The sequence below is a fragment of the Phascolarctos cinereus genome, unplaced genomic scaffold (assembly GCF_003287225.1).
Source record: "Phascolarctos cinereus isolate Bilbo 61053 unplaced genomic scaffold, phaCin_HiC Scaffold_2;HRSCAF=192, whole genome shotgun sequence".
Lineage (NCBI taxonomy): Eukaryota > Metazoa > Chordata > Mammalia > Diprotodontia > Phascolarctidae > Phascolarctos > Phascolarctos cinereus.
The window spans coordinates 221543912-221568497 of record NW_027555625.1 but is presented as its reverse complement, the minus strand read 5'-3'; the positions used below and the strand labels follow the sequence as shown (position 1 = coordinate 221568497).

At 43.9% G+C, this 24586-nt stretch overlaps 1 protein-coding gene across 1 annotated transcript; it reads left to right on the top strand.

Annotated features, from left to right (window-relative positions):
* The first annotated feature begins 479 nt into the window (after positions 1-479).
* On the top strand, positions 480-24418 carry CIMIP2C (ciliary microtubule inner protein 2C). The gene is given in 5 exon segments (XM_078149068.1): positions 480-720; positions 722-741; positions 13856-14129; positions 16470-16582; positions 22191-24418. Coding segments are annotated over 5 exon segments (606 nt in total). The 5' UTR covers positions 480-666; the 3' UTR covers positions 22336-24418.
* Positions 24419-24586: the final 168 nt, after the last annotated feature.

Below are 24586 nucleotides of genomic sequence, written 5' to 3'. Positions count from 1 at the left end.
CCGCTAAAACTCCAAGATCATTTTCAGAACCCTTATCCACCCATGGCTCCCTCATCTTATACTTGTGATGCTGAAAACACTTTCACATTTCCCTTTATTGAATTTCATATTATTATATCCAACACAGTTGGCTAGTAGGTCGAGATCCTTTTATATCCTTTGGTCATAGAGTGTGTTAGCTGTTCTGGCCAGCTTTGGGTCATCTGCAAATCTGATGAGTGTGCCATCTATACAGGAACCCAGATTTCGAACCCAGGTCCTCTGATTCCAAATGCAGTACTCTTTCCAGGAAAGATCCTGGATAGTCGGGTGCAAAACACATTACGGCTGGGACGAGCGGGAAAGACAGCAGGAGCTGTGGAACAAGACGCCTTCCTCCCCCCGGCAGGCATGCATTTTGCTGGTCCGGTTCGGGGCTGGACGCCGGCTTGGGTTGCCAAGGACCCAAGCGCCGTCGTTGCCCGGTGACGGGTGCGCTGTTTACTAGGTCGCTTAGATCATCCGGACAGCAGAGAGGGAGGGAGGGAGCGACGCGCTTCCTCAGTCTCAGGCTCGCGCAGAAACCTGGAGCACGAGCCTCCAGGTGGCCTCTAGGCCTCTACTGCTCCCCGCAGTCCTCTGCCTGCCTGCTGTTCCTGCGAACTACCTTCGCCTTCGCCTCGAGCCATGGCCTCCCGCAGCGCGGGCACCCTGCTTACCGGCAACAATGCCACCTACGTGCCCGCCCAGCCTCATGCCTGGGTAAGCCAAGGGGCTCTGCGCTTCTCCAGACCCACAGCTGCTAGTAGAGAAGTCCCGGAGCCGGTCCTGGGGGTGGGCCTAGGGCAGAGAGATAGGGACAGATATATGTGGCACAAAATCAGAAGCCTCCGGGCAGCACCCTACAGAAGGCTGCACCCCAGGAAGACCGAGGATCAAATCCTGCCTCTGATGCTTGCTGTGCAACCAAGGGCAGGCAGGTCTGTTAACATCTCCGAGCCTCAGTTTCCTTATCTGTAAAACGGAGATAGTTACACCTATCCCAGTACCTACCACCCAGGACTGTTATGAGATTCCAATGAGATATTGTATGGAATGCTCTTTGTTAAAGCACCCTATTAATGATGGGGGGGAGGGTAATGGGGGTGGTAGTAGTAATAGTAATAGTAGTAGTTATCGTTATCATCATCATGGTAATTATTATTCAGGACACACACTAGTGACAGGACAGGGGGCTGATTCTCTCAGCCTGCCCCAAGAGCTGGAGCCAGGAGGTAGAAAACAAATAGGGTTCCTGGGGCTGGCACCCTAGGGCAACACCAGCCAACTCTCCTCGGGTTGGGAGGGAAGGGTAATTGAAAGAAATCACTTTCAACTGTAAAGGGGTGAGATATATGGAAAGTGACAAAAACCTTGCTTGTCCATAGATGGAAAAGGAGCTAACGAGGACCATTCTTCAGGGGACAGATCATGCTCTTTCCCAGTCCCAGCTTTCCCATACTTTTTAGCCTTGGTTTGTTGCAGTTATTCATTGATCCTTGAGATCTTCTAGGAGTAGGAGGGGCCCCTACCATAACAAGCTTGGTAACATTCACATCCTAGACACAGAGAATCATAGGAAAACCTGAAATGTTACAACTGGGGGAGGAGGGATCTTGGAAGTTGCCTCATCCAAAATCACTTACTTTACGTAAGAGGAAACTGAGACCCAAAGAGTAAACACAGAGATGGTGAAGTATGGTGCAGTAGAGGGACCTATACAGAGGGCGAGGAGTGTGGGGTCCTTGTGTACTTTTATGTAATCTGAACACTTTTACAGAATTGGACTCAGTTGTCCGTAAAAGTCTTGCAAGACTTTACAAGCCTTTTTAGACAAGTGGCCTTATGTTTATGTGTTAGATTTTTTTTTTTAAAGGATCTGCCTATCTTTTCTCTCTTCCATTTTCACCCAGGCAGGGCTTCAGATCAAACACTTGCCCAGTTCTCCTCCTACCTTCCTCCTACTTGCTGCCATGGGAACCTCCTGCTCTAAGGTCCCTACTGCTGTCCTCACCTACTCCCTTAGCTTAGCATTTCACATTATCAGCCTGTATATGCATCTGGGGACAAAGATCTGAGGACCTCTGTGCCAGACCTGGTCCAAGGGTAGCATCATGATCCCCAGCCCATTCTAGGCATGACATGACAAAATCTGATTTTCTTGAAAAGGGGGAAGAGTAGTACAGAAAGAATGCAGGATTTAGAGTCAGAGAACTGGGTTCAAATCCTTACTCTGACACTTATTAGCTGTACTTTTGGGCAAATCTCTGAGCCTAAGTTTCCCTTTCTGTAAAAAGAAGGATTTGAAATAGCCTCTGACATCCCTTCCAGATCTAAATCCATGACCCAATGAATGTCCATTTAGAGTCTCATGTCATAAACTTAAAATCGAAGGGTCCTCAGAGTCCACCTAGTCCAACCCTGACATTTTACAGAAAAAGATCCTGAAGTTCAAAAGGAGGTGATTGACTTGCCCAAGGTCACACAGGCAGTAGTTGGCAGAATCAAGAATTTGAAACAGACCCTCTGGTTCCAAATCCACTATACTTTCCTCGAGTTTGGACTTGAACCTGTGTGTGATGGGGAGCCATTGTAGGTTTTTGAACAAGGGGCGACATGATGAAAATGGTGTTTTAGGAAGATTGATCTGCTAGAAATATGAAGGATAGATTGGAAATGGAAAATTTTCTACTAGAGGCATTAGTAAAAAGCTTTTGAAGTGGTCTAGGCATGAAGCTTTAACTAATAGTTTGATCCAGTTCAAGGCAGGTCAAATGACTTGCCCAAAGTCATTGCTCTTTACAATTGCAACCATTGTTGGGTGCCCAGCAACCATCTTTTGACTCACATAGGCATACACACTGGCTTCTGGCTTTTCAGGAGTGCTGACTTCCAGACTTAGAGCTACAAAGCAGGCTAGAATTATTTGGAACAGCACAAAGACTTTTTTTTCCCCTCCTTGTCCTGTTTCTTCTAAAAGGGTAGGTGGTGCAGTGGATAGAGCACCGGCCCTGGATTCAGGAGGACCTGAGTTCAAATCCATCCTCAGACATATAACACTTACTAGCTGTGTGACCCTGGGCAACTCACTTAACCCCATTACCTAGCCAAAAAAATAAAAATAAAATAAAATAAAAAAATAAAAGGGTAGGCGATAGTGTAGTTCTCAAATTCATCTTAAGAGGTGCATTTCTCAAGCCACTTTCACCTCTGCTCATTCACTCCTTTTAGACGATATATGTAAATTGACAATACCTCTTCACTGCATTCTGGACTTGGGGAGCAACTCCAATTGAATTCAGTTGATCGGTGTGCCAGGTACCATGCTTCTTAGGCACTGGAGATGCCAAGACTACAACCCATGTCCTCCAGTACCTTCTAGAGGAATTGTATGGATTGTGCATCAGAACATTGCTCTACTACATGCAAACGTAGTCCCTTCTGTGGTTGGAGTCCTAATTACCTCTCACCTAGACTATTGCAATAGGTTTCTGTTTGGTTTCCTTGCCTCTGTTTCCTCCCCTTTGCCATACATCCTCCAAACAGAGCCCATATTGATATTTCTAAAGCCCAGTTCTGTCCATCCTATTCTTCTGCTAAAGAAACATCAATAACTCCCCATTACCTGTAGGACTAAATATAAACTTTTCTGTTTGGCAGTTAAAGCCCTTTGTTGCCTGGCTCCACATCAGCTTTCCAGGCTGCTTATGAATTACTGCTCCTGTCATACTGACCTATTTGCTTTTCCCTATATACAACCTTTTGTCTCCCATCTCCCACCTCCCATAACTATGGGCCAGCAGAGTATCTGGCACCCAGTAAATGCTTAAACAAATGCTTTTCATTTATTCATTCCCAACTTCATGCCTTTGCTCAGGCTGTGACTCATGCCTGTGATGCTCCCCCCTCCCTCCTGCCTCTTTGAATCTGTAGGAAGCTCCCTTTACTCAAGTGCTCTGTCATACAAGGAGTCCCACAGTAGTTAGAGCGCCTCCCTCCCCCAAAGTTCCTTTGGGTTTATTTTCCATGGATTTGGTATCAGAACCAGATCCTCTGATTCTAGAGGCAGGGCTCTTTCCATTGTACAACACCACCTCCTGCTGAAAAATCACAGGTCTAGTCAAAAAAACATGTAATTTTTTCTCCAATCTACCTGCATATACATATTGTTTTCCCCCAGCAGAAGGTAAGTTTTTTGAAAATAGGGATTCTTTTGGTTTTTGTCCTTGTATCCCAGCGCCTAGAACAGCACCTTATAAAAGGGACAGAATAGGGACTTGACTTATCATTTCACTGATAAAGAACTCCAACCCCCCTCTCCTGTGCACGTTGTCACTTTCTTTGGCATGTAGATAGTCTTAGGGAATTGTCTGGTGCAGCACTTATGGATGAAGAGACCTGCTGAGGGTTCTAGGCAGTATGAGATCTTAGAGGTATGACTTGACTCTCCATATTCTTGACCCAGGCGCCAGCTCTCTTTGCTTGCCAGCTTAATGGAATGGAATGGAATGAGTAGAAGATCACACTTGATGAGAGCACTCAGATGCCTTCCCACTCTGAGGTCCTAAGGCTCAGTCCCCTCATTCTGCTCCTTTTGGGTCCATTCCACCCTCACCATTTTATCTAAATGACTGCCTAAAAATTGCTTTTCTATTTGTTCTCAGCAATAAGCATAGGAATGAGAAGGGTGGGCCGTTGGGGAGGGGAGGAGGTGAAGGAACTGCTGAAGATGAACAAGTTAATTAGTTAATAAAGCTTCAATCGGTGTCCCTGATGGCTCGTGGTAACAGTAATGAATGTTAGATATTAGCTCAGGGAGGAGCTGGTGCTATTAAGAGGGAAGGGGGGGAGATTTCTCCCCTTGAACAGCAAAGCCCCACTCCTGATCTGCTGAACCAACAGCAGCAAAGATTTTCCTCTCTGGTGCCATGCATTTTCTCTGTGTGTATACTTTGGGGGAGGAGCAGAAGAGGGGCAACTGAGAGCTGGATACAAATGCTTATAGAATGTTTGAGGTCCTGCTATATAACCCATCGTACTCCATTGTAGTAGAATGGAAAGGTTGTTATATTGGGAGGGGTCAGAGGACCTGGGTTCAAATATTCTCTTTGTCCACTAGCTATATTGCTTTGGGTCAGTCACTTCCCCCTCTAGGCCACAGTTTCCTCATTTTTAAAATGAGTGGGTTGGGACCAATGACCTCTGAAACATCTTCCAAATCTAAATCTGTAATCCCATGAACTGTGCTCAGTATAATCAACAATAAATCAGCAAACCAAGCTAGCCTTTGTCTTCTGAAGGACCAAACCTTCCCTGAGTGCCCTCTAAGGAATACCTTCCAAGAAGGTTATACAGCCCCTCTAGGGCTGCACCCCCTGGTCAGAGCTGGGCATGCAGCAGGGGCCCAGATATGCATCTCTACCAGAAACACACTCACATGTGTGAGAGCTAGAGAGATGCTCTCACAGCAACCCAGAAGGGAAGTCAGGCAGAGTCCTGGGAGGAGGGTGGAGGAGAGAAGGCTTCAATTTGGATGCAAATATTCTGCCATTCGATGAGTGGGAAAGCAATGTGCAGAGGAGGAACAGAACAGAGTTTGGGGGTGGCTACAAGAAGAATATTAATAGTACCTCGAATTTCTATTGTACCTTTCTCTGGAGGAAGCCTAAATCCCACTGGGGAAAATGATGAATTATTAGAGGAGCTCTGGAATAAGTGAGGAAAAGCTCATGGGTCAGAGAAGACCTAGGACAAGAGTGAGATAACTTCTGGTCTTTCTACATCTTTGCTGACCTTGTTCATTGCCCAGCCCCATCCCAACTCCCATCTCCCCACTCCCTTGGGGAGGCAGAGAAAGAATTGGTGCTTTAGATTAAATTTCTATTTCTGGTTCTCTAGCCTTTTGTGGTAGGATTAACCCAGTCAGAAGCAAGGGAGAGATTTCAGGCCTGGACTACAGATCTGGGGTAGACATAGGGGGAGGTCTGGCAGAAGAGTACCTAGGATGGGGCAGTCAGGGCTTAGGCTGACACTGAGGACTAAGTAGGGTGTTCCACTTCCTGCTGTGCTCCAGAGACCATTCTTCTTAGGCCTCTTGTCTTCTAGTTTTCTGCCAGCTGCACTCCTAACTAACTGGGTGAGGGGTAGGTGGGAAAGCAGGCCCTTGGAGAGAGATGGAGGTTGCTGTCAGAAGAGGTCAGGGGAGAAGGGAGATAAGATGGGCCACCTCAATTCCCCCCAATGACTGAACCTGTAGTTAGTTTGTCTCATCTAGGGCCCACCTACCTGTATTCTTTCTGCCTTTAAAATCCCTTCCTCAGGGGCAGCTAGGTGGCATAGTGTATAGAGCTCTGGCCTTGGAGTCAGGAGGACCTGAGTTCAAATCCAGCCTCAGATGCTTGACACTAGCTGTGTGACCCTGGGCAAGTCACTTAACCCTGATTGCTTCACCAAAAAGCAAATATATATATATATATATATATATATATATATGTATATGTATATATGTATGTATGCATATGTGTGTGTGTGTGTATATATGTATGTATGCATATGTGTGTGTGTGTGTATATATATGTATGTATGCATATGTGTGTGTGTGTGTATATATATGTATGTATGCATATGTGTGTGTGTGTGTATATATATATATGTATATATATATATATACACAAAATTAAATTAAAATCCCTTCCCCCTTATATCTCTCTCCACACTCTTATCTAAATTTCTCTCAGCTACAGCCCTTTCCAGGTCCTGTCCTCTTCTGCCTGCCCTTTCTACTGTACCTTCCAGAGCTCTCCTAAATTTTTTTGAAGCAATCAGGGTTAAGTGGCTTGCCAGGGTCACACGGCTAGTAAGTGTCTGAGGCTAGATTTGAACTCAGGTCTGCCTGACTCCAGGGCTGACAATCTATCTACTGTGCCACCTAGCTACCCTCTTTCTTAATTGTTAACCTTAATTGTTTCCTTCACCCTGGATCTCTCCCTTTTTCTCTTCTTCTATCTTCTGGTGCTCACTAAGATCCTAAAAACAGCTAAGAATTCTCTCCAAGGGCTGCTTCTCTTTCTTCCCCCCACTCTCCAACACACATGGCCAACAGTAGATATTAGGGTACTCCTAGCTCCCTACTTTCACTTTCCAACCCTCCCTCTGCCACCATCATTCCAGCAGCCACCTCTCCTACTTTCACATTCACTCTACCCTATCCACATCTTTGTTGATGTCATCTTGGGATATCTAGGCCACTCTCCTACCTCCCTCAATAAATTCAATAATGGCTCCTAGTCATCACCAGCCCAATCCCTCAGCCCTGCCAATACCCTGGCCTCCAGACTTCTTAGCCTGGTCAATGTCGTTGGTCTACAGTTTGTATCATAGTAAGTAGAGTGTGAGAAATGAAGACCTGTGTTTAAATCTAGCCTCTAATTAGTTTCAAAAAAGGAAGATGTGTCCTTGTAAGGTCAAAAAGATTGAAGACTGAGAGGAGACATTGGAATCTGGCAATGAGGAGGTACTTGGTGACTTTCAAGAAAGGGTGTTTTTGTAATTATAGAGGCAACAATAAGTTTCTAGGAAATTATGGAGAAAGGCAGAGGAAACAGAGGCAGTGGGTTTTGACTAGTCATTAAAGGTCTTTGGCTAGGAAAGGAGGAAATAGGTTGGTAGCTAGAAGGGACCTTCAAGGATTGTTGGCTTGTTTTTTTTTCAAGAAAGGGAATTTCTGTGTGTTTGTAGATGGATACACTGGAGCCAGTGGAAGCTAAGAAATGAGAAATAGAGGAATTGCTCTGGCCTTGGAGTCAGGAGGATCTGAGTTCAAATTCGGTCTCAGATACATGACACTTAGTAGCTGTGTGACCCTGGCAAGTCTCTTAACCCCAACTGCCAAAAAAAAAGGAAAATCAGGGTTGATTTGGAGAAGTCTCTTATTAAGGGCAAATTAGAGATGATACCATGTTACTGAGTTTCTATTAAACCCAACTAGAGAAACTGTAATAAAGAAATTACAATAAAGATTTAGGCTGTGTCAAAAAATAAAATAATAAGTCTATGCCTAACAGTTCATGGTTTCTTATACAACCCACATTCTTATTCTTTATAAACTGAAAAGTTTGTGTTTGCCCATGATTGTTGAATTAATAATGACATTTATTTTTTCCTTTTTTAAAGACAGTACAAGTTCCAGGATAATTCTTCCCCTGACACCAGAGAAAAGGATGAAAGTTAATATATAGACATAAGGATTTACTGAGGTGAACAAGAGTGAATCAATAGTTCTTGCTGGGATAGCTTCAGTCTTTTTCATCAAAATAGGAAATGAAATAATTTGCCAGGAACAAGGGAGGGGGTGTTTGAGAAAAAGTGGAGGCTTAAAACAGCCAGGTCAACAGTGTCAAAAGCACCAGGGAGACAAGAGAAAATGGGAAAAAGGCCTGTGGATTGGGACCTTGTGATATTTTGAGGATCAATTAGTTTAAAGAGAGAATTGTTCAGCCTGGTGAAGACATGTGGAAAAGACGTTATAGCTGTCTTCTAGTATTTGAGAGGGCTGTCACTGGGAAGAAGGATTAGAGTTGGTTTGTTTGCTCCCTGAGGGATAAAGTTAGTTGCAAAGAATGGAAGCTGCAGAGAGGAAGATTTTGGCTCAGTAGAAGAACACAACTTCCTAGCAATCAGAGCTGTCCAAAAGTGGAATGTGCGCTGCTTCAGGAACTATCAGTTGGGGAATGGCTCTTATCCTTATACATTTTAATCGATTCCCTATATATCTTAGAATTTTTATCAGAAAAAATAACTTACTGTAAATATCCCCTCCCCCCCCATTTACCTGCTTCTTTTCTTATTTTAGCTGCATTGGCAAAACCCACTTCTTAGGCATATCTATCTATGTGGCACTGGGCAAGTCATTTAACCTCTTAATACCTCCAGATAACTCTTCTCTCTAAAACAAGTTTTAAAGACACAGATAGCCAACCAAAGGAGGCTACCGCACCCACATGGTAGGTAGGGGAAATACCAAGTGTTAGGCAAACTATGCCTGCTCAAAAGCAAAGTTGTTGTTTAATTGTTTTTCAGTCATGTTCCACTCTTCATGACCCCATTTGGGTTCTCTTGGCAAAGATACTGGAGTGGTTTGCTATTTTCTTCCATCTCATTTTACAGATGAGAAACTGAGGCAAACAGGGTTAAATGACTTGCCCAGGGTCACGCTGCTAGTAAGTGTCTGAGGTCAGTTTTGAACTCTAGAAGATGTTCTTCTTTACTTCAGGCCCCAAATTTTTATCTACTGTGCCAGTAAGTTGCCTTAAAAGCAGAGTTACACTCACCAAAATGTGGAACCTTAAAGTGCATGCTTAAGGTTCAATTGCATATATTGTTTCATTTTAGACAATGTTTACATACAAGATAATCTTTGTAAAGAAAGGCCCTCTTCAGTTATGCCTTTCTTCTCTTCTATCACCTGCACACCCCCTACAATCTCAGGGAAACTCTGCTAATTACTGGCCAATGTTGCCAACCAGTTACTTTGAAAATCTGCCAGATAGAAGACAAGCAGTATAAGGGGAGAACAAGTTTAAATCAGAAAACAGACGACACTAATGAAAAGCAATATAACATTTGTTTCTGCAGAATGTGTGTAATGGTCTATGATGATTTTGGAATGGCTTATAATGCACATGTCCAGAAATTGTGGCTTTCAAAGAGTCTGTCTTTGTGCTGCAAGAATGCAAACAATAACATCTTGATCATGTGGTTATAAAACTGATGAAGTATGATTACAGGCTACCAGTGGGGGAACAAAGGAACTGCTCTGGTGCAGTGTACGTAATGCAAAGAGGTTAGACACATGCATAAGCATCTATTGGAAACGGGTTTGCAAGAGAATGTTGAACCCCTGTGACAATTTGGAAACAATTTGATGACAGGCTGAGGAACTGCAAGAACACCAAAGTGAGTCAATGCACAAATACCAGAATCTCAAATTCATTGTGTACATGATTATGATAATTTTGCTGCAGAAACAAAGATGTACTGCTTCAAACATACACATGCTTGTTGTCAGAGAGGAAATACATGCACACATATGTAACATAATTGGGCAATTATTTACTGCTGAGGGTATCATTAAAGAATTTTTACCTTGAAAACCCCTTGGACTTTCCTCCCAAACCCCCCAAATGTTTTCAAACCATTAAATGGGAACCACTGGTCTATACTTTTGTCCAAGTCACCACAAATTTTTTAAACAGAATAGGGCCAAGGATGGAGTCCTGAGGCACTTCACTAGAGACCTTTGAAGTTGACGTGAACCATTAATCAATTAAGAAGCATTTATTAAATACATACTCCTGTGTTTCTACCACTGAGTGGTACAGTAGATAAAGCATTGGACCTAGAGTCAAGAAGACCTGTATTCAAATGCAGCCTCAGATACTAGCTGTGTGCCTATGGGCAAGTCACTTAACCTCTGTCTGCTTTAATTTCCTCATCTATAGAATGAGGATAATTATAATATCTTCTTCCCAAGGTTTTGTGAGGATAAAATGAGATAATCTTTGTGAAACTCTTTGCAAACAAGCCTAAAAGCATCAAATAAATGTTAGCTATCATCATTATTACTTATTCTTTGCATTAACAAAAGGGAGGAATAGGAAGATCTTAACTGGAGGTAGATCCTGAGACTCTGTCCTGAATCCTCTTCTGCACCCTTTCTCTATACTCTTCTATTTTTCCCTAAAATAGGATTACATTTTAAGAAATTAAATACATGTTTTAACAATTCATTATTTAATATTTGTAAATTGTTTAATGCAATTACTTAGTAAATGTTTATATAAGAAAGAGAAGTCATTGAAGTGCAGTTGGCAAAGCAGCCAGAAGAAAGGTTAGGGATTGAGAAGTAGCTCAGCCTGTTAGTCAGCCAATTAATGAACATTTATCAAGCATCTACTATGTGTCAGGTGCTGTGCTAAGCTCTGGGGAAAGGTGAAAGACAATCTCTGCTCTCTAGGAGCTCACAGTCTAATGGGAGAGACAAAAATGCAAACAAGCTTCTAGACAGGATAAATTAGAAAGAACTAGAAGAGGGAGGGCACTAGAATGAAGGGGGATCAGGAAGGAATTTCTGTAGAAGGTGGGGTTTTAGGAATCCATGGAACGGAGAAGGCAGAGAGGCGTTTCCACCCCTGTAACTTTCTGTCTCTTGAGGTAAATGGTTTTCCACATCAGAATTCCGACCTCTAAAAGGAGTCAAAGAAATGAAACAAAACTCTTAGGAAATACCACATATCCTGACCTCAAAAGATCTCCCAGGCTAACTGATTTGTACAAAAATGACTCCAGTAAGTAGTGCTGATAAAATCTGGCTTTCACCTAATGAGGCATTCACAGACCTAAGAGTGATATGACACTAAGTGACAGAAGGGAAAGTGGGATGATGATGATCTGGAATGACAACAAATTAAGGAACTAGGACAAGATGCAACTGAGAATACTTAGGTGTATAAACCATGTCATGTATTAGGCTTGATCCAGGATTTGCTACAGAAGGCACTAGATTGGAATGTGAAGACTGAATGGTATTAGATAAGGCTTCGTAGGTAACGTACAGTTGTACCTAGGTTTAATTTTGGATTGGCTTCCAAGACAGTAAATAATAATAGCTCACGTTTACATAGTACTTCAGGATTTGTGAAGTACTTTCCACACATTTTCTCATTTGTTCTGCTACTATCATCCCTATTTTACAGATGCAGAAAGTGAGATTTAGGAAAATTATGCGATTTGTCAGTGTTCTTATACTCTATTACTTGATGACCTCTTCGGCTCCTATGGGTTCTATGACTATTTTTATGCATGTTGTTCTCTATCCTGTGCTCTAATCCCACGCCCAAAATTACCGATTGGACATTCTGAACCATGTGTCCTGTAGACATCTCAAACCTGAACAAAACTCATTATTTTTTAGGGAGGCAGCTAGGTGGCATAGTGGATAGTGATGGGTCTGGAGTCAGGAAGGACTGAGTTCAGATACAGCCTCCAACACTAGCTGTGTGACCCTGGGCAACTTCTTAACTTCTATTTGTTCGGTTTTCTCAACTGTAACATGAGGATAAGACTACCTCACAGGGTTGTTGTGAGGATCAAGCAAGATAATATTTGTGAAGTGCTTGGCATAGTAGGTTCTATACAAATGCTCCCTTCCTTGCCTTCCCTCTTTTCCCCCAAACCTACCATTCTTCCAAACTTAACCATTTCAGTTGAAGGCAACACCATCCTTCCAGTTGTCCAAGTACACAGCTGTGGAGCCATCCTCCATTGCTTGCTATGCCTCACCCTACATGTCCAATCATTTGCCAAGTCTTGTTAATTCTACCTCTATACCTCTTGCATCTCAGCCAGACACAACTCTGGTTCAGGCACTCATCACCTGTCATCTGGACTAATGCAATGACTTCTTTGGTCCTCTTTCCAATCCATCCTTCACACAACTCCCCAAACGATGTTCCCTAAAGCATGGGTTTGACTGTCACTCCCCTGCTCAAGAAATTCCAGTGGCTCTTGAGTAGCAATGCTATCAAGGTTTTAATTTTAAATGCTTTGTTGAGCGAGCTGTAACCTACCTTATACATTACACCACTCGACACTCTCTTCATTCTGTCCAGCCATATTGGCTTTCTTGCTGTTTCCCACATGTGACGCTTTATCTCCTATCTCCGTGCCTTTGTCCTAGCCATCTACCATGCCTCAACGGCACCCACTCCCCACCTCCACCTTCTAGAATCCCTACTTTCTTTTGAAGCTCAGATCAAGCCCCACCTTCTACATGAGACTGTTTCTGATCCCCCTCACTACTGGTGCTTCCCCTCTTCCCCTATTTTGTGTTTGCTCTGCACGTATTTTAGATATTCGTACATGTTGTCTCCATCAATAGAAACAAAACTCCTTAAGACCAGGGACTGTTTTATTTTTGTCTTTAGATATTTTCAGTGTCTTTATAGTGCTTGGCATATGCTACAGTAGGTGCTTAATAAATACTTTTTTGATCAATTGATGGATCAACTTAGGGTTTCTGGAGCCTTTCCTTGGAGGGGTTGGGGTAAGACCTACTGCTAAGAAAATCCCAAGGCTCCCTCTACTTTCTCTCCTACCTAAAAGAACAGCTGTTCAGGGGCAGCTAGGTGGTACATGGATAGAGTACCAGTCAGGAGGACCTGAGTTCAAATCTGCCCTTAGACAAATAACATTCACTAGCTGTGTGACTCTGGGCAAGTCACTTAACCCCAATTGCCTCATACATAAAAAAAAAAAAGAACAGCTGTTCAGGCTACCCTAGAAAGCCTTGAAGGGACTCCTCAAGCTAACTTAGCCAGTTGTCTGGGCCACTAGACTGTATAGAAGGATCCCTACAGGCCACAGATTGACTTAAAAACCCACATATTAACATTATTTATGTTTTATTGTATTTTTATTTCTTTTTGTTAAATATTTCCCAATTACATTTTAATCTTGTTTAGACTGTACTTGAGAGTGTTGTAGACCACGTATAGCTTCCTGTGTATTTAACACCTCTCGTCTACCTCTATCTAGAAGAGTCAGGATTCTTCCTTCTCATGGAATCATAGATCTAGAGGTGAAGGAGACTTTAGAGGGCATGTAGTCCAACCCCCTCCTCCTACAGATGAGCAAACTAGAAGTTAAATGACTTGCTCAAGGTCTCACAGGTCTTAAAGTGGTACAGCTAGAATTGAAACCCAGATCCTTTTACTTTCCATGACACCACACCGCTTCTGTTGTCCCAGGAATCACCTCATTGTTTTCGTGTCTTCTTTAGGTATCAGGGTCATGTTCCAAATGTGGCCTTCTCCTTTGGGGACACCTATGGCAATGCCACCCATAAGTATTTCCAAGATTGCCGAAATTCAGCCACGGATACTAGCTATAGTTCCTATAGGAGAGGTGGCCAGTTCCCAACACTTTTCTCTCGAAATCCCAACCTGGCGCTGGGTTATTGCTCCCATGCCTGGGACCGCTGGCTGCATACACCCACCTACACGCGCTATAACCTTGACTGCAACAGATCTGCAGAGCTCAAGCAATTCTACCAGGTGAGTTGGGAATCCATTAGGGAGAAAGGTGTGACTACTAGCACCCCGAAAGGGCACTGGGTTTGGAAATAGAAGACCTGGGTTCGAATCCTGGGTCTGAGTGACTTTATTCAAGTAACTTCACCAATTCTGGGCCTCACTTTCCTCATGAGCAAAGTGAGGAGAGTAGATCAGATGGCCTCTAAGGCAGGCCCCATCCAGCTCTCAGTTTATGAACTCCTAGCCTGACTGGGGTGAATTTTGCTCCACATTGTGGTGTTTGGGAGGAGGAACTCATTTCCTCAGAGTTATCCTTTGGGGTTCCAGATGCTTCTGGATCTGTGAGCCTAGGCTGAGTCTAGTAGCCTGGCAGGATGAGAGGGATCAGTGGGAAGAGGGTTGAGGAGTTTGTGTTTTCTACCTTCCTTCCTCCCTAAAGAAACTTAATAGCTTTCCAGAGACTGGGGGAAACTTCTTCGGGGAGGGGGGTGCGTCCCAAGGCCCCTATAATGGCCTGTTGAATGGTATATTTCCTCTGCTGACATGATATGGTATGGATGGGGTCATTCTGGAGTTAAGAAACATCCCCTGAGAGGTCATACTTTCTATTGTCCATTAACCTCTTGTCTCCAAACTGGACAAAATAGGGCCTATTCTTGGTGAGTTTGCTGACATAGGCTTTATTGAAGGACTCGTGGAAACAGAGAAAAGTATGTAAGTCAATAGATGGACCTAAGCAATCAGAACTAAACCCCCTGGCCTCAGGTATATCTCACCCTTAAAGAACATGGCATTTGCTATAATCAAATCAGGGCTTCTTGTATAGTAGAAGAGCCCATCCCTTTAGGTGGGTGGGAAGTAGCTTAAAGGTCTCTAGGGCAAAGGATCACATATGAAGGGACTTGACTTGAGCTCTGCCCAGCCCCGGTGATATTCACCCTATAGTCTTATTTTTTCTACTGGAGTCATATACTGGGCATATTCCCAGGGCTGGGGTGGTTCATGCAGGCCCCAATAAAGTAGCCTGGACCTGCTTCTGCAACCCCTCTGCATTCCTCAGGCCCTATGTTCAGCATCATTCCAAGAAGACCCAAACTCCCAGGATTCTTACATAGAGAAATTCAACTTAGAGAGATCCAGGTAAATGCTGCCTTACTCAAATTCCAGTTCAATTCTGATCCAATCCCAGGTCTGCTCTGGGAGTAATCTCTGCCCTACATTATTTCTAGAGAATCCTTGATAATAAGCTACACATTGAGGTGACCTCAGGAATCCTGGTGCAAACCAGAACCCTAGGTCCACTCTAAAATAGGCCTGAACTCCCAGCTTGACCATGGAACTAACCTGATCTTCTTGAAGACTTGGAAGACCTAAGGACAATCTGGCCTTCCTGAGGACTATCTGGATAAGGTTTCCTGGGTCTGGCCTGGCCAAGGACTAGGCTAGAATTGAATTCTTCTCCGTGGGAAAGACATCGAGGGTGTTCGTCATCCAATAAGCTCTCCCAGTTCTTGAGTAACATTGGAAGTTCAGGCCTCATATAGATGGGATTTGGGGCTCAGATATGAACCAAGACCCCAGAATTCCCCTCAGAAATTGTCCTGGGTCTACCAAAGACCCTCTAAATTAGGAATGGCTGAGCTCTAGAATTTGGCTGTGACAACCCACACATTTTCTTCCTGTTACTTTCCTTGTTCTTAAGTCCTTGCCCTAAGTTCCCATTAGTTAAGGGCCTCCAATATGTCCCCCTGCCCCTACGTATCATAGTTAATGTGAATCCTATAGAAAGGACCAAGCAATCCATCACTGTGGAACAAGAAGGCCCTGGGTTGGGAAATACAGCTAGTGTACTCACTAGAGTCTCTCTCTGCTATCCTAAGGGAAGGATGCTTCAGAAACTCCTGTCCTTTCTTCTCTCCCCATAAATAGCTCTCTCAACCAAGGTAACAATAATATATACACTTATGTCTCTCCTATTCCCTGGAGAATAATATTCTTTGAGTTGAAGGGGAGGGGATGGCCATCTAAATTAACTCTGTGTAAGGGTCAGTGTGGGGGGCCATTACTATCAGAAATTCCCCAAAACAGAATGCACCTGAAGTAGGATGACGGTGACCAGGAAGGAAGCTCCCTTGGGAAAGACCTTGTCTTTCCCCAGACTCAGGTCCAGATGATTCCCAGTTCAGAAAGACGTTGACATCAGAAAGATGTCCCCCATCTAGGGACATCAAAGAGTACAAATGGTGGGACCTCCAGGTGAGGATCCCCCAGGCACAAGGGCACAGAAATGTGAGTGCCTGTAGGCCATAGCGGCCCACTGACTGACCTGTCTGCCACCACCTTCCTTGGTTTGAGCTATAGCTGGTACAGATGCACCGAGAACATTACCGAGACAAGACGAGCACCGTGAACCGAGTCCCTTACTTTGTGCTGCCTGTGAAGGAGAAGGATCGTTATCCTCTGCCTACTGATCTGTGAGTACCACTCCTCTCCAGCCTACCCCACCCCACTCATTCCATCTAAGATGCTTCTTGGGGACACTCTATCTCACAATTCTGAGGGACAGGAAATGAAGCTGAGAGATAGAGAAGGTTCAGGATAAAGGCAGGAGGTTTTAGTCCTTCAGGGGAAGAGAGTCCAATGGGTATTCAAGAGAGGAGTTCAGGCTTCTTGAGTTTCCCTGATGCCATGGCGCAAGGAGGTCTATGTTTCTGTCTCTCCAAAAGTGCTCTAAGTCACAGATCTTACTAACTAGTGCTGGTGGAGGGCAGCATCTAGGGGAAGCCTTACAGTGGGCAATGTCCATGATTTTTCTTCTCTTTAAAATATACATACATATATACATATATACATATATATATATATATATATAATATGTATATATATATACATAGTACTGCTGCTTTTTAAAACATCCTTACCACTTCTGAATGTCTCCCCACCCATCCACCCACCCACAGCCACCCATACGTATGTATGCACTCACACACACACACACACACACACACACACTCACACACCTCTATAGAACCCTCTCATAATGAACAAACTGACTGTATCTAACATTTGCCTTATTCCTTCCTCACAAGCAGCCACCTCTATGTTGAGGGGATGGAGGCAAGCTTCATAGCCAAAAACATTTTTAAAGACCTACAGTTTACACAGCACTATGGTGCTGGGGGAGATGTAACATTTACATTAAACAGATCCCTGCCCTCACCAACTTTATAGTCTAGTGAATACTGTACCCCATTGCCCTAAATCTCCTAGGCTACTGCAGAACGTGTTGGGATCTTTGCTGCAAAGCAAAGCTTTTCTCACAGACCCTATGCCCCAGACCCATAATTTCAAAGTTATGGTAAGTTCTGCAAGAAATTCCCTGTACCCAATACAGATGGGCACCTTCCAGATAGTTTATAGTTTTAGCAAGTTGTCTGAGGGCACTGTGGGTTAGAGTACCATGCCCAGGGACATCCAGCCAGACCATAGCGTTCTAGCCTCTGACACTGTGTGTCAGGGGGAGGTCTTGCTTACTCTCTGTCTTGGGCTACTCTCATACCTCCTACTATTTCTGGCTCTGCTTTTTCTCAAGTCTGAAGGAAGCTGAGACAACTGATCCTCAGCCTTGGACTATGGGGAGGGAAGCCTTTATCTGTGTCCTCTGGCCTGGGTCAGGTCTGGCTTCTCTATGGCTCTCAGTTGGCCTCCTGTCTTCAGAACACTTCTGTCTTTATGGAGCTTCTCTTCTATTTCTACTTTCCCAATCCATAGCTTTCCAGAAACTCCCTTTCTGAGCTCTGCACTTTGGCTGGGAGGTGTCTCCTTGCCCCTCTGCCAAGATTGACTCAGTTAGGAAAAGTTATGTCAGAGGTAAGATCATGATGCACAAATGAGTAATTACAATGCAAAATGATACATGATGAGGGCATAAAGTTCACCCAGATTGCTGCTAAAACAGCTTTTAGCTGGGGCAAATTCATGGTTGACTGAGGCGAAAAAGTGGTGGAAATGAGTGAGTCAGTGAAGGTGTGGTAGAGTTGGGCTAGAAAGGATAGGTTAAGATTGAAGAGGGAAGGGGACTGATAGGGGGCAAGGGTGGATGCTGACATGTCTCCCTAGGCTAATTGAGTCCTTCACTGAGGTTTGGGAATGGTTGAATCAACCTCAGTTCAAGATGGGTTCAGGTCAGGATCAGGGGTTCTTCATCTGGGGCTCGGCCTCCTTCCACACCACTGGACTCTTCTGGACTTTCCTGGTATACATAGGGGAAGAAAGACCCCTGTTCTTGGAGTCAGAAGAGTTGGGTCTGAATAAGCTGTTCTGTCAGCTATGTGACATTGGACAAGATATTTTACCTCATTGGGTCTCGACTTCCTCAGTCATAATGTGAAGAGATTGGCTTAAATGACCTTTAAGATCCTTCTCAGCTGGAAAACACTGAGTCCATGGCTCTCAACTTTTCCCTCAGTATTCCCCCACTCCAACTTCAAGGAGTCAGGCAATGGTGGTAGTCAGATGCATAGACCTTGATAGTGAATAACTCACTGGGCAAGCCAAGGAGATGAAAACACCTCATTCAACAATCTAAGTCCCCTCCTGGGAACAGGTTTTCTTATGTTTCTCTTCTTTGTTTCTCCTAAGGCCAAGGAAGGATGATGGTGAGGGTGAGGCTGACCCAGGTTAAAAAGAAACAAAACCTTAAAGCTTTTCTAGTTCAACCCTCCTCCTCCACCACCTTCAATTTTACTGGTGAGGAGATGAGGCCTAGAGAGGGAGAATGATTGGTTAAGATTATCCATGATTTGAACCCAGATCCTCTGACTCCAGATCCAAGGACCTTTCCATTAGGCTGTCCTGTCGTGGAGGCGTTTCAGTCACGTCCAACTCTTCATGAACCACTTAGGGCCTAACAAATCTCCCCCAACATTTGTAATGGGATGAAATCTGGATAGAATGATCATTAAGGGCCTTGAGGAATTCCATTCCATCCTCATTCCTATTCCATTCAACATTTATGTAAATACCTACTCTGCAAAAGGGGTTGAGCTAGATAAAGGGGAGGAAAATAGAAAAATGTCCTCAAGGAGCTTACTTTCTACTAGGGTAAAACAACATATACACACATAAGTTGCTATAAAAACATACATAAAGCAAATACAAACTAATTTCAGGGGGCAAGAAGTACTGACAATTGTGGAAATGAGAAAAAGGCTCATTTTTGAACTGGATCTTGAATAAAACAGGGGATTTTAAGAGGCAGAAATGAGAAGTAAAGGAAAACTGACAGGGTGGCCAAAATTTATGTTTGGAAGTACTGTCCTGACCTTAGCTGGGTAATGGTGCAGGGATTTATGGGCAGAACGCATATTTCTCTAAGTTTCTGGCATACTCCTTTCTCCTCTCTGCTCCTCACTTCCCTGCTCCCCTCCCCCCAGTCCCTCCCCCAATTGCTGCTTCCCTGAATCATTGTCCGAAGTACCCTAGGCTCAGTATGGCTCTATGTAGGCACCATTTTCACTGTCCTCAGCTTGAGCTCCCCCCCACCCCCCCGTTTTTGTCCTTGTTCTGCTGACACTTGTGTTTACTTTTCTGGATTTTAGGAGCAGCACTCAGAACCCGGAAATGGTCCAGAATTTAAACTAATCTCCAAGGCCTTAAAGAGGTTTGTTGGTCCTTACCTAAATAAACCAACTACCCAGGACAATACCGCTCAGTCATCCCCAAAAGGGTCCACTGAGCTAGAGGCCTATAGGGATCATTCCTGAAGGCTGAGCAATGTCATCTGCTCCCATGTAAGGTGTGGGGCTGTGGCCAGCATACTCCAATTCCATTTCCTGTTGTGTGTCTCATATTCCATACTTTTCCAGGTGGGGGAGGGTATGGGTGGGGTATAGGGTGGAGGGAGGGTGGGGACAGATAAATGGGGGATAGGTAACATTTCTGAGATGTCTGGGTTCCTTAGAACATTCTGATAGAAACTGTGTTTACTCCCTGCCCCTTCCCTCCTGGAAGTGTGAGCTTAATGTCACCAGGAGAGAACAGGCAATTGTTGTGGGTGGTGGGGTGGAAGGTGGAGATGAGACTTTATTCCCCTTTATTTCACTAAATCTCAGAAGTCAGCTGAATTTTCAGGTATTGAGTGCCCCCTCGTGGTGAGACCAGCTAGACATTTGGTTTAGCCAAAAATGTTTTCATAAGAGAGAGAACTAGGAAACAATTAGTTACTGAAGCTAAAGAAAGAATAAGACATAGGAAGGTTTGTGTTGAAGGCCAGGAAGTGGGACCTATCCTAATTGTTATTACTCATAGAGAATTTTTGCTGCATTAAGCAAATACACACCACATATATACATACACATATGTATACTTATTTAAAACACTGTCCATTGTAGGGAGTTTGTGCCCAATGGACCCTCTGACTGGTAGGCAGGGGTGGGAAGCTGAGAAGCAATCCACAAAGCTACCTGTTGCGGCCATACTGAAAACATCTTGCCTCATAGGACCTGTGGTTTTGAGGACAATGATAAAAAAGCATATGTCAGGGGCAGCAGGGTGGTGCAGTAGATACAGCACTGGCCCTGGAGTCAGGAATACCTGAATTCAAATCTGGTCTCAGACACATAAAGCATACTAGCTGTGTGACTCTGGGCAAGTCACTTAACTCCAATTGCCTCAAAAAAAAAAGTATGTGGCTATAAAGGGTGGTGGGGGGGGATAATGAGCATTTATATAGCGCCTATTATATAATTTTCACAATAATTCTGCGAGGTAGATGCTATTATTATCCCCATTTTACAACTGAGTGAGGCAAATCGCAGCTAAATAACTTGCCCAGGGACACACAGTTAATAAGTATCTGAGGCCAGATCTCAGCTCAGGTCTTCCAGACTCCAAGTGTAGCACTCTATCCACTAAGCCACCCGCTGCCTACATAGTGTCACCTTCCCTGTGTCTGGGTCTTTAATTTTCAAAGCACAATTACATGTGCTGTCTCATTTGGCTCTCACAACTTTGTGAGGTCAATGATATACATGTTATTTTTATTACCATTTTACTGATGAGTACATAAAATCAGGTTAGGAAAGTGATTGAGTGATTTGCCCTGGATCACACAGCAAAGAAGTGATCCAGTAACCTAGATAAAGATTCCAGGTCTTCTGACCCCTAGTCAGTGGGGTGCTGGAGTGAGCTTTTACTAGCTCCTGATAGTTAAATTTTCCTGATAGTTAAATTTTCAGTGTAAGCATTTACACCTCAGAAATTGGCAAATGTTACAAATCAGAGCTTTTTTGTTTTGTTTTGTTTCATTGGTTGTCAAGACTTAAGAAAGTGATAGAAAAATGCAAATGATTTGGATAAAACTTAAAAGGGTTATATAGACATTTTTTCCCTCAGAGAGTTGGTTGTTAAACATCTACCAGCACACCCCTATCCCTACCTCATTGCACTCAGTGTGCTGCCATCCTCTTCTTGTTTGTTTCTGACTGTGTGTTTTTGGAAGACTCTGGGGAACAGTGAGTGTGAATGAGTGTACATTTGGAAAACTGTGGGGTCTCCTCTGGGGTGTGCAGGAAATCACTCGAACATGATCTCCCAACCGAACTCCAGATCACCAGATGAGCTCTCCATGGAGTGAGTTACACAAGACTTCCACTCAACCTGCTTTTTTATCACAGCTCTTGGCTATGCTCCCTGCCTCACACAACTACAAGGAGGATGGAATGGAGTTGTGGAGGGGCAGAAGAGAGGTCCCCCGACCTGACATTCAGGAGCTGTGACTTCTCTAGTCCTTGTTCTATTAATAACTAGTTGTATGCCCTTGGGCAAATCACCTCACCTCAAAATACTGCTCCAAAATACTGTGATTCTAAGTGTTAGTGCAGCAAAGCCTGGGTCGAATGGCTCAGACTCAGATTCATCTAAAAAGATAGTCTAATGATGAGTCTGGCATCCAGACTGTCTGAAGAATGGATTAGAAGGGTCCTTCTCACTTGGTAGTTTCATGGCAAAAATCTCTCTCTCTCTCTTTGCTTAGCAAACTGCCCAGACCTGTCCTCATTTCCCTTCTCCTTTTTTCCACAGACCACCGCTGTCCCTGAAAAAAAAGTGGCACCTGTTTAGAATGGCCCCTGAGAACCTGAAGACATACCAAACATTCCCCTCTGGGGAAAGGGTCTCCGCAAAAGATAGAAATGTGAGAGATTCTTACTTTGAGTACAGAGCTTGAGGCCAGCTAACTGAAGTAAGCGGGATCTTGGTGCCAGGGACCTGGATAGTCTGGTTCATAATAAAATGTTTATAATAGTTTCTCCTTCCTCTCTTCCATGCCAATGGGATTTCATGGCAGGAGCATCACGGGTCTCTTAGCCATGCACAGGTTAGGTATGACCTAAGCTGCTGGCAACAGGGTTCAGGATGCCCTCATCAAGTCCTATCTGGAGTGTTGTATTTGGTGGAGGACAGAGGGACACTGATGACCTAAAGCAGATCTAGAGAACAGTAACTAGGATGCTGAAGGGTCTGGAAGCTGTGTCATACGATGATCAGTTGAAGAAACTGGTGGGGGTGGGGTTGGCTTAGAGAAGCTAAGTGGAGGGACACATATACTACCCATCTTCATCTATTCAAAGGGTTATCCTTCAGAAGAGGCATTTGACTTATTCTGTGTGGTTCTAAAAGGCAGAAATGGGACCCACTGGTCAAAGAGGATGATTTAAATTTCAGCTCACCGAAAGGAAGACCATCCTAATGCTGAGAGCAGGGTAGGAATGGAATGAGCTGCCTTATTGGATAGGGAATTCCACATAACTGAAAGTATTTAAGCAAAGGTTATATGACTAATTGACAGGGATTTCATGGAATAGAATTTATGCTTTGGACAGGAATTTTATAGAATGGAATTTCTGTGTTGACTTTTAAGGTCTTTTTCCTATCTCACTGTTTCAAGACATGGTATGGTAGAAAACACATGAGATGAGAATCGGGGCAGTGGATACAGCAGAAAGAACACTGGCCCTGGTTTAAATCCTGCCTCAGACATTTATTACTTGTTTGACCTTAGGGAAGTCATTTAACTGCTTTCGACTTCCGTTTCCTTTTCTGTAAAAAAAAAAGGGGGGGTGAGGACTAGATAGTTTCTGAGGTCCCTTCTGCCTTTAACATTCTACGAAGGTACAGGACTAATAAAAAAAAAATGCATTGATTTCCTCCTGATGCTCTGAGATCCCTCCACTGAGCCTGTGTGGAGCAGAGAAGAATTCCTGGGAGGGCTAGGATTCTAAACTTCCATTGGCAGATTACTCACACCCAAAAGAGCCCTTCCATTTGCTTCAGCACCAGATCAAACAGATACTCTAGAATTAGATAATAGAATTTAAGAGTGGAGAGAGACTAGTAGGGAAGATTTCTTAGCCACTAGTTATACTTTAAGTGTAAAAGAACTAGATCATACAATTAGGGAAATGTTCATGGTCTCCCAGGGCAAATGAAAGGATTAGGCCATTGCCTAGAGATAGGTGTGTGGGAAGGAAAGGGAGATGGAAAGTGAGTAGTACTAGGAGAAGAATCTATATTTTACTAGCCTGTCGTTATAGTCTATCAGCATTTGACCATACAGGCATTTATATGTAGAACCTTGTCTAAATCAGTTACAATGAGCAGGGGAAAGGTGTATACATCCCCAGAACCAGAACCACTCTGGGGTGACTGGTATTTTGACTCTGGGTGCCAACATTTTTAGAGCTTAAAATCAACACGAGCAGGCCTTCGGTAGTTAAAAGACACTATAGTAACTCAGCCCTCCCACTCAACTGAATTGGTTTTGATTGCTTCTTGTGTAATTTGCAAATGAATTATAAGGCTGACTGTGAGGGCCATCATGTATTATGCACCCAGGTGCCTTTCTTGCTACTTGCTTCTGGGGGTGGGCTGAGAGAGTGGGAGACTGGGGCAAAATTGTTAGTTACAGTTCTGAATATCCAAGAACCTATTTGCATACCGAAGAATGCTCTTTTCCTTGAAACTCCTCCCAGGCTCCTAAGAGAGGTCTGGGGCTATCTAAGTTAGGGACCAACCTACATACCCAGGATGTCCTTGGTAGCTCAGAGCAGGCCAGCAACCTGGCAAACCTGGTGAACAAAACCTTCCTGTGAAATGCTGATTTTCCTGTCTGTGTCAGCTCTGTGTTAGACACAACTGTGAGGTAGGGGAATTTGAATGGAAAAAGAAAAACTGGGGAAGAAAAAGCTGTTGCTACTTATCACACTAAGTGGGTTTTCTCTAATACGTGAATAAACTGGTGCCCTGATTTACCAGTCAGTCTCTTGTGAGTTTATTTATTATGAATCACTCATACTAGGTGCAGAGGTGGGGAGCCTGTAGCCTCGAGGCCACATGTGGCCCTCTACATCCTCAAGCGCAGCCCTTTGACTGAATCGGAACTCCACAGAACAAATCCCCTTAATAAAAGGCTTTGTTCG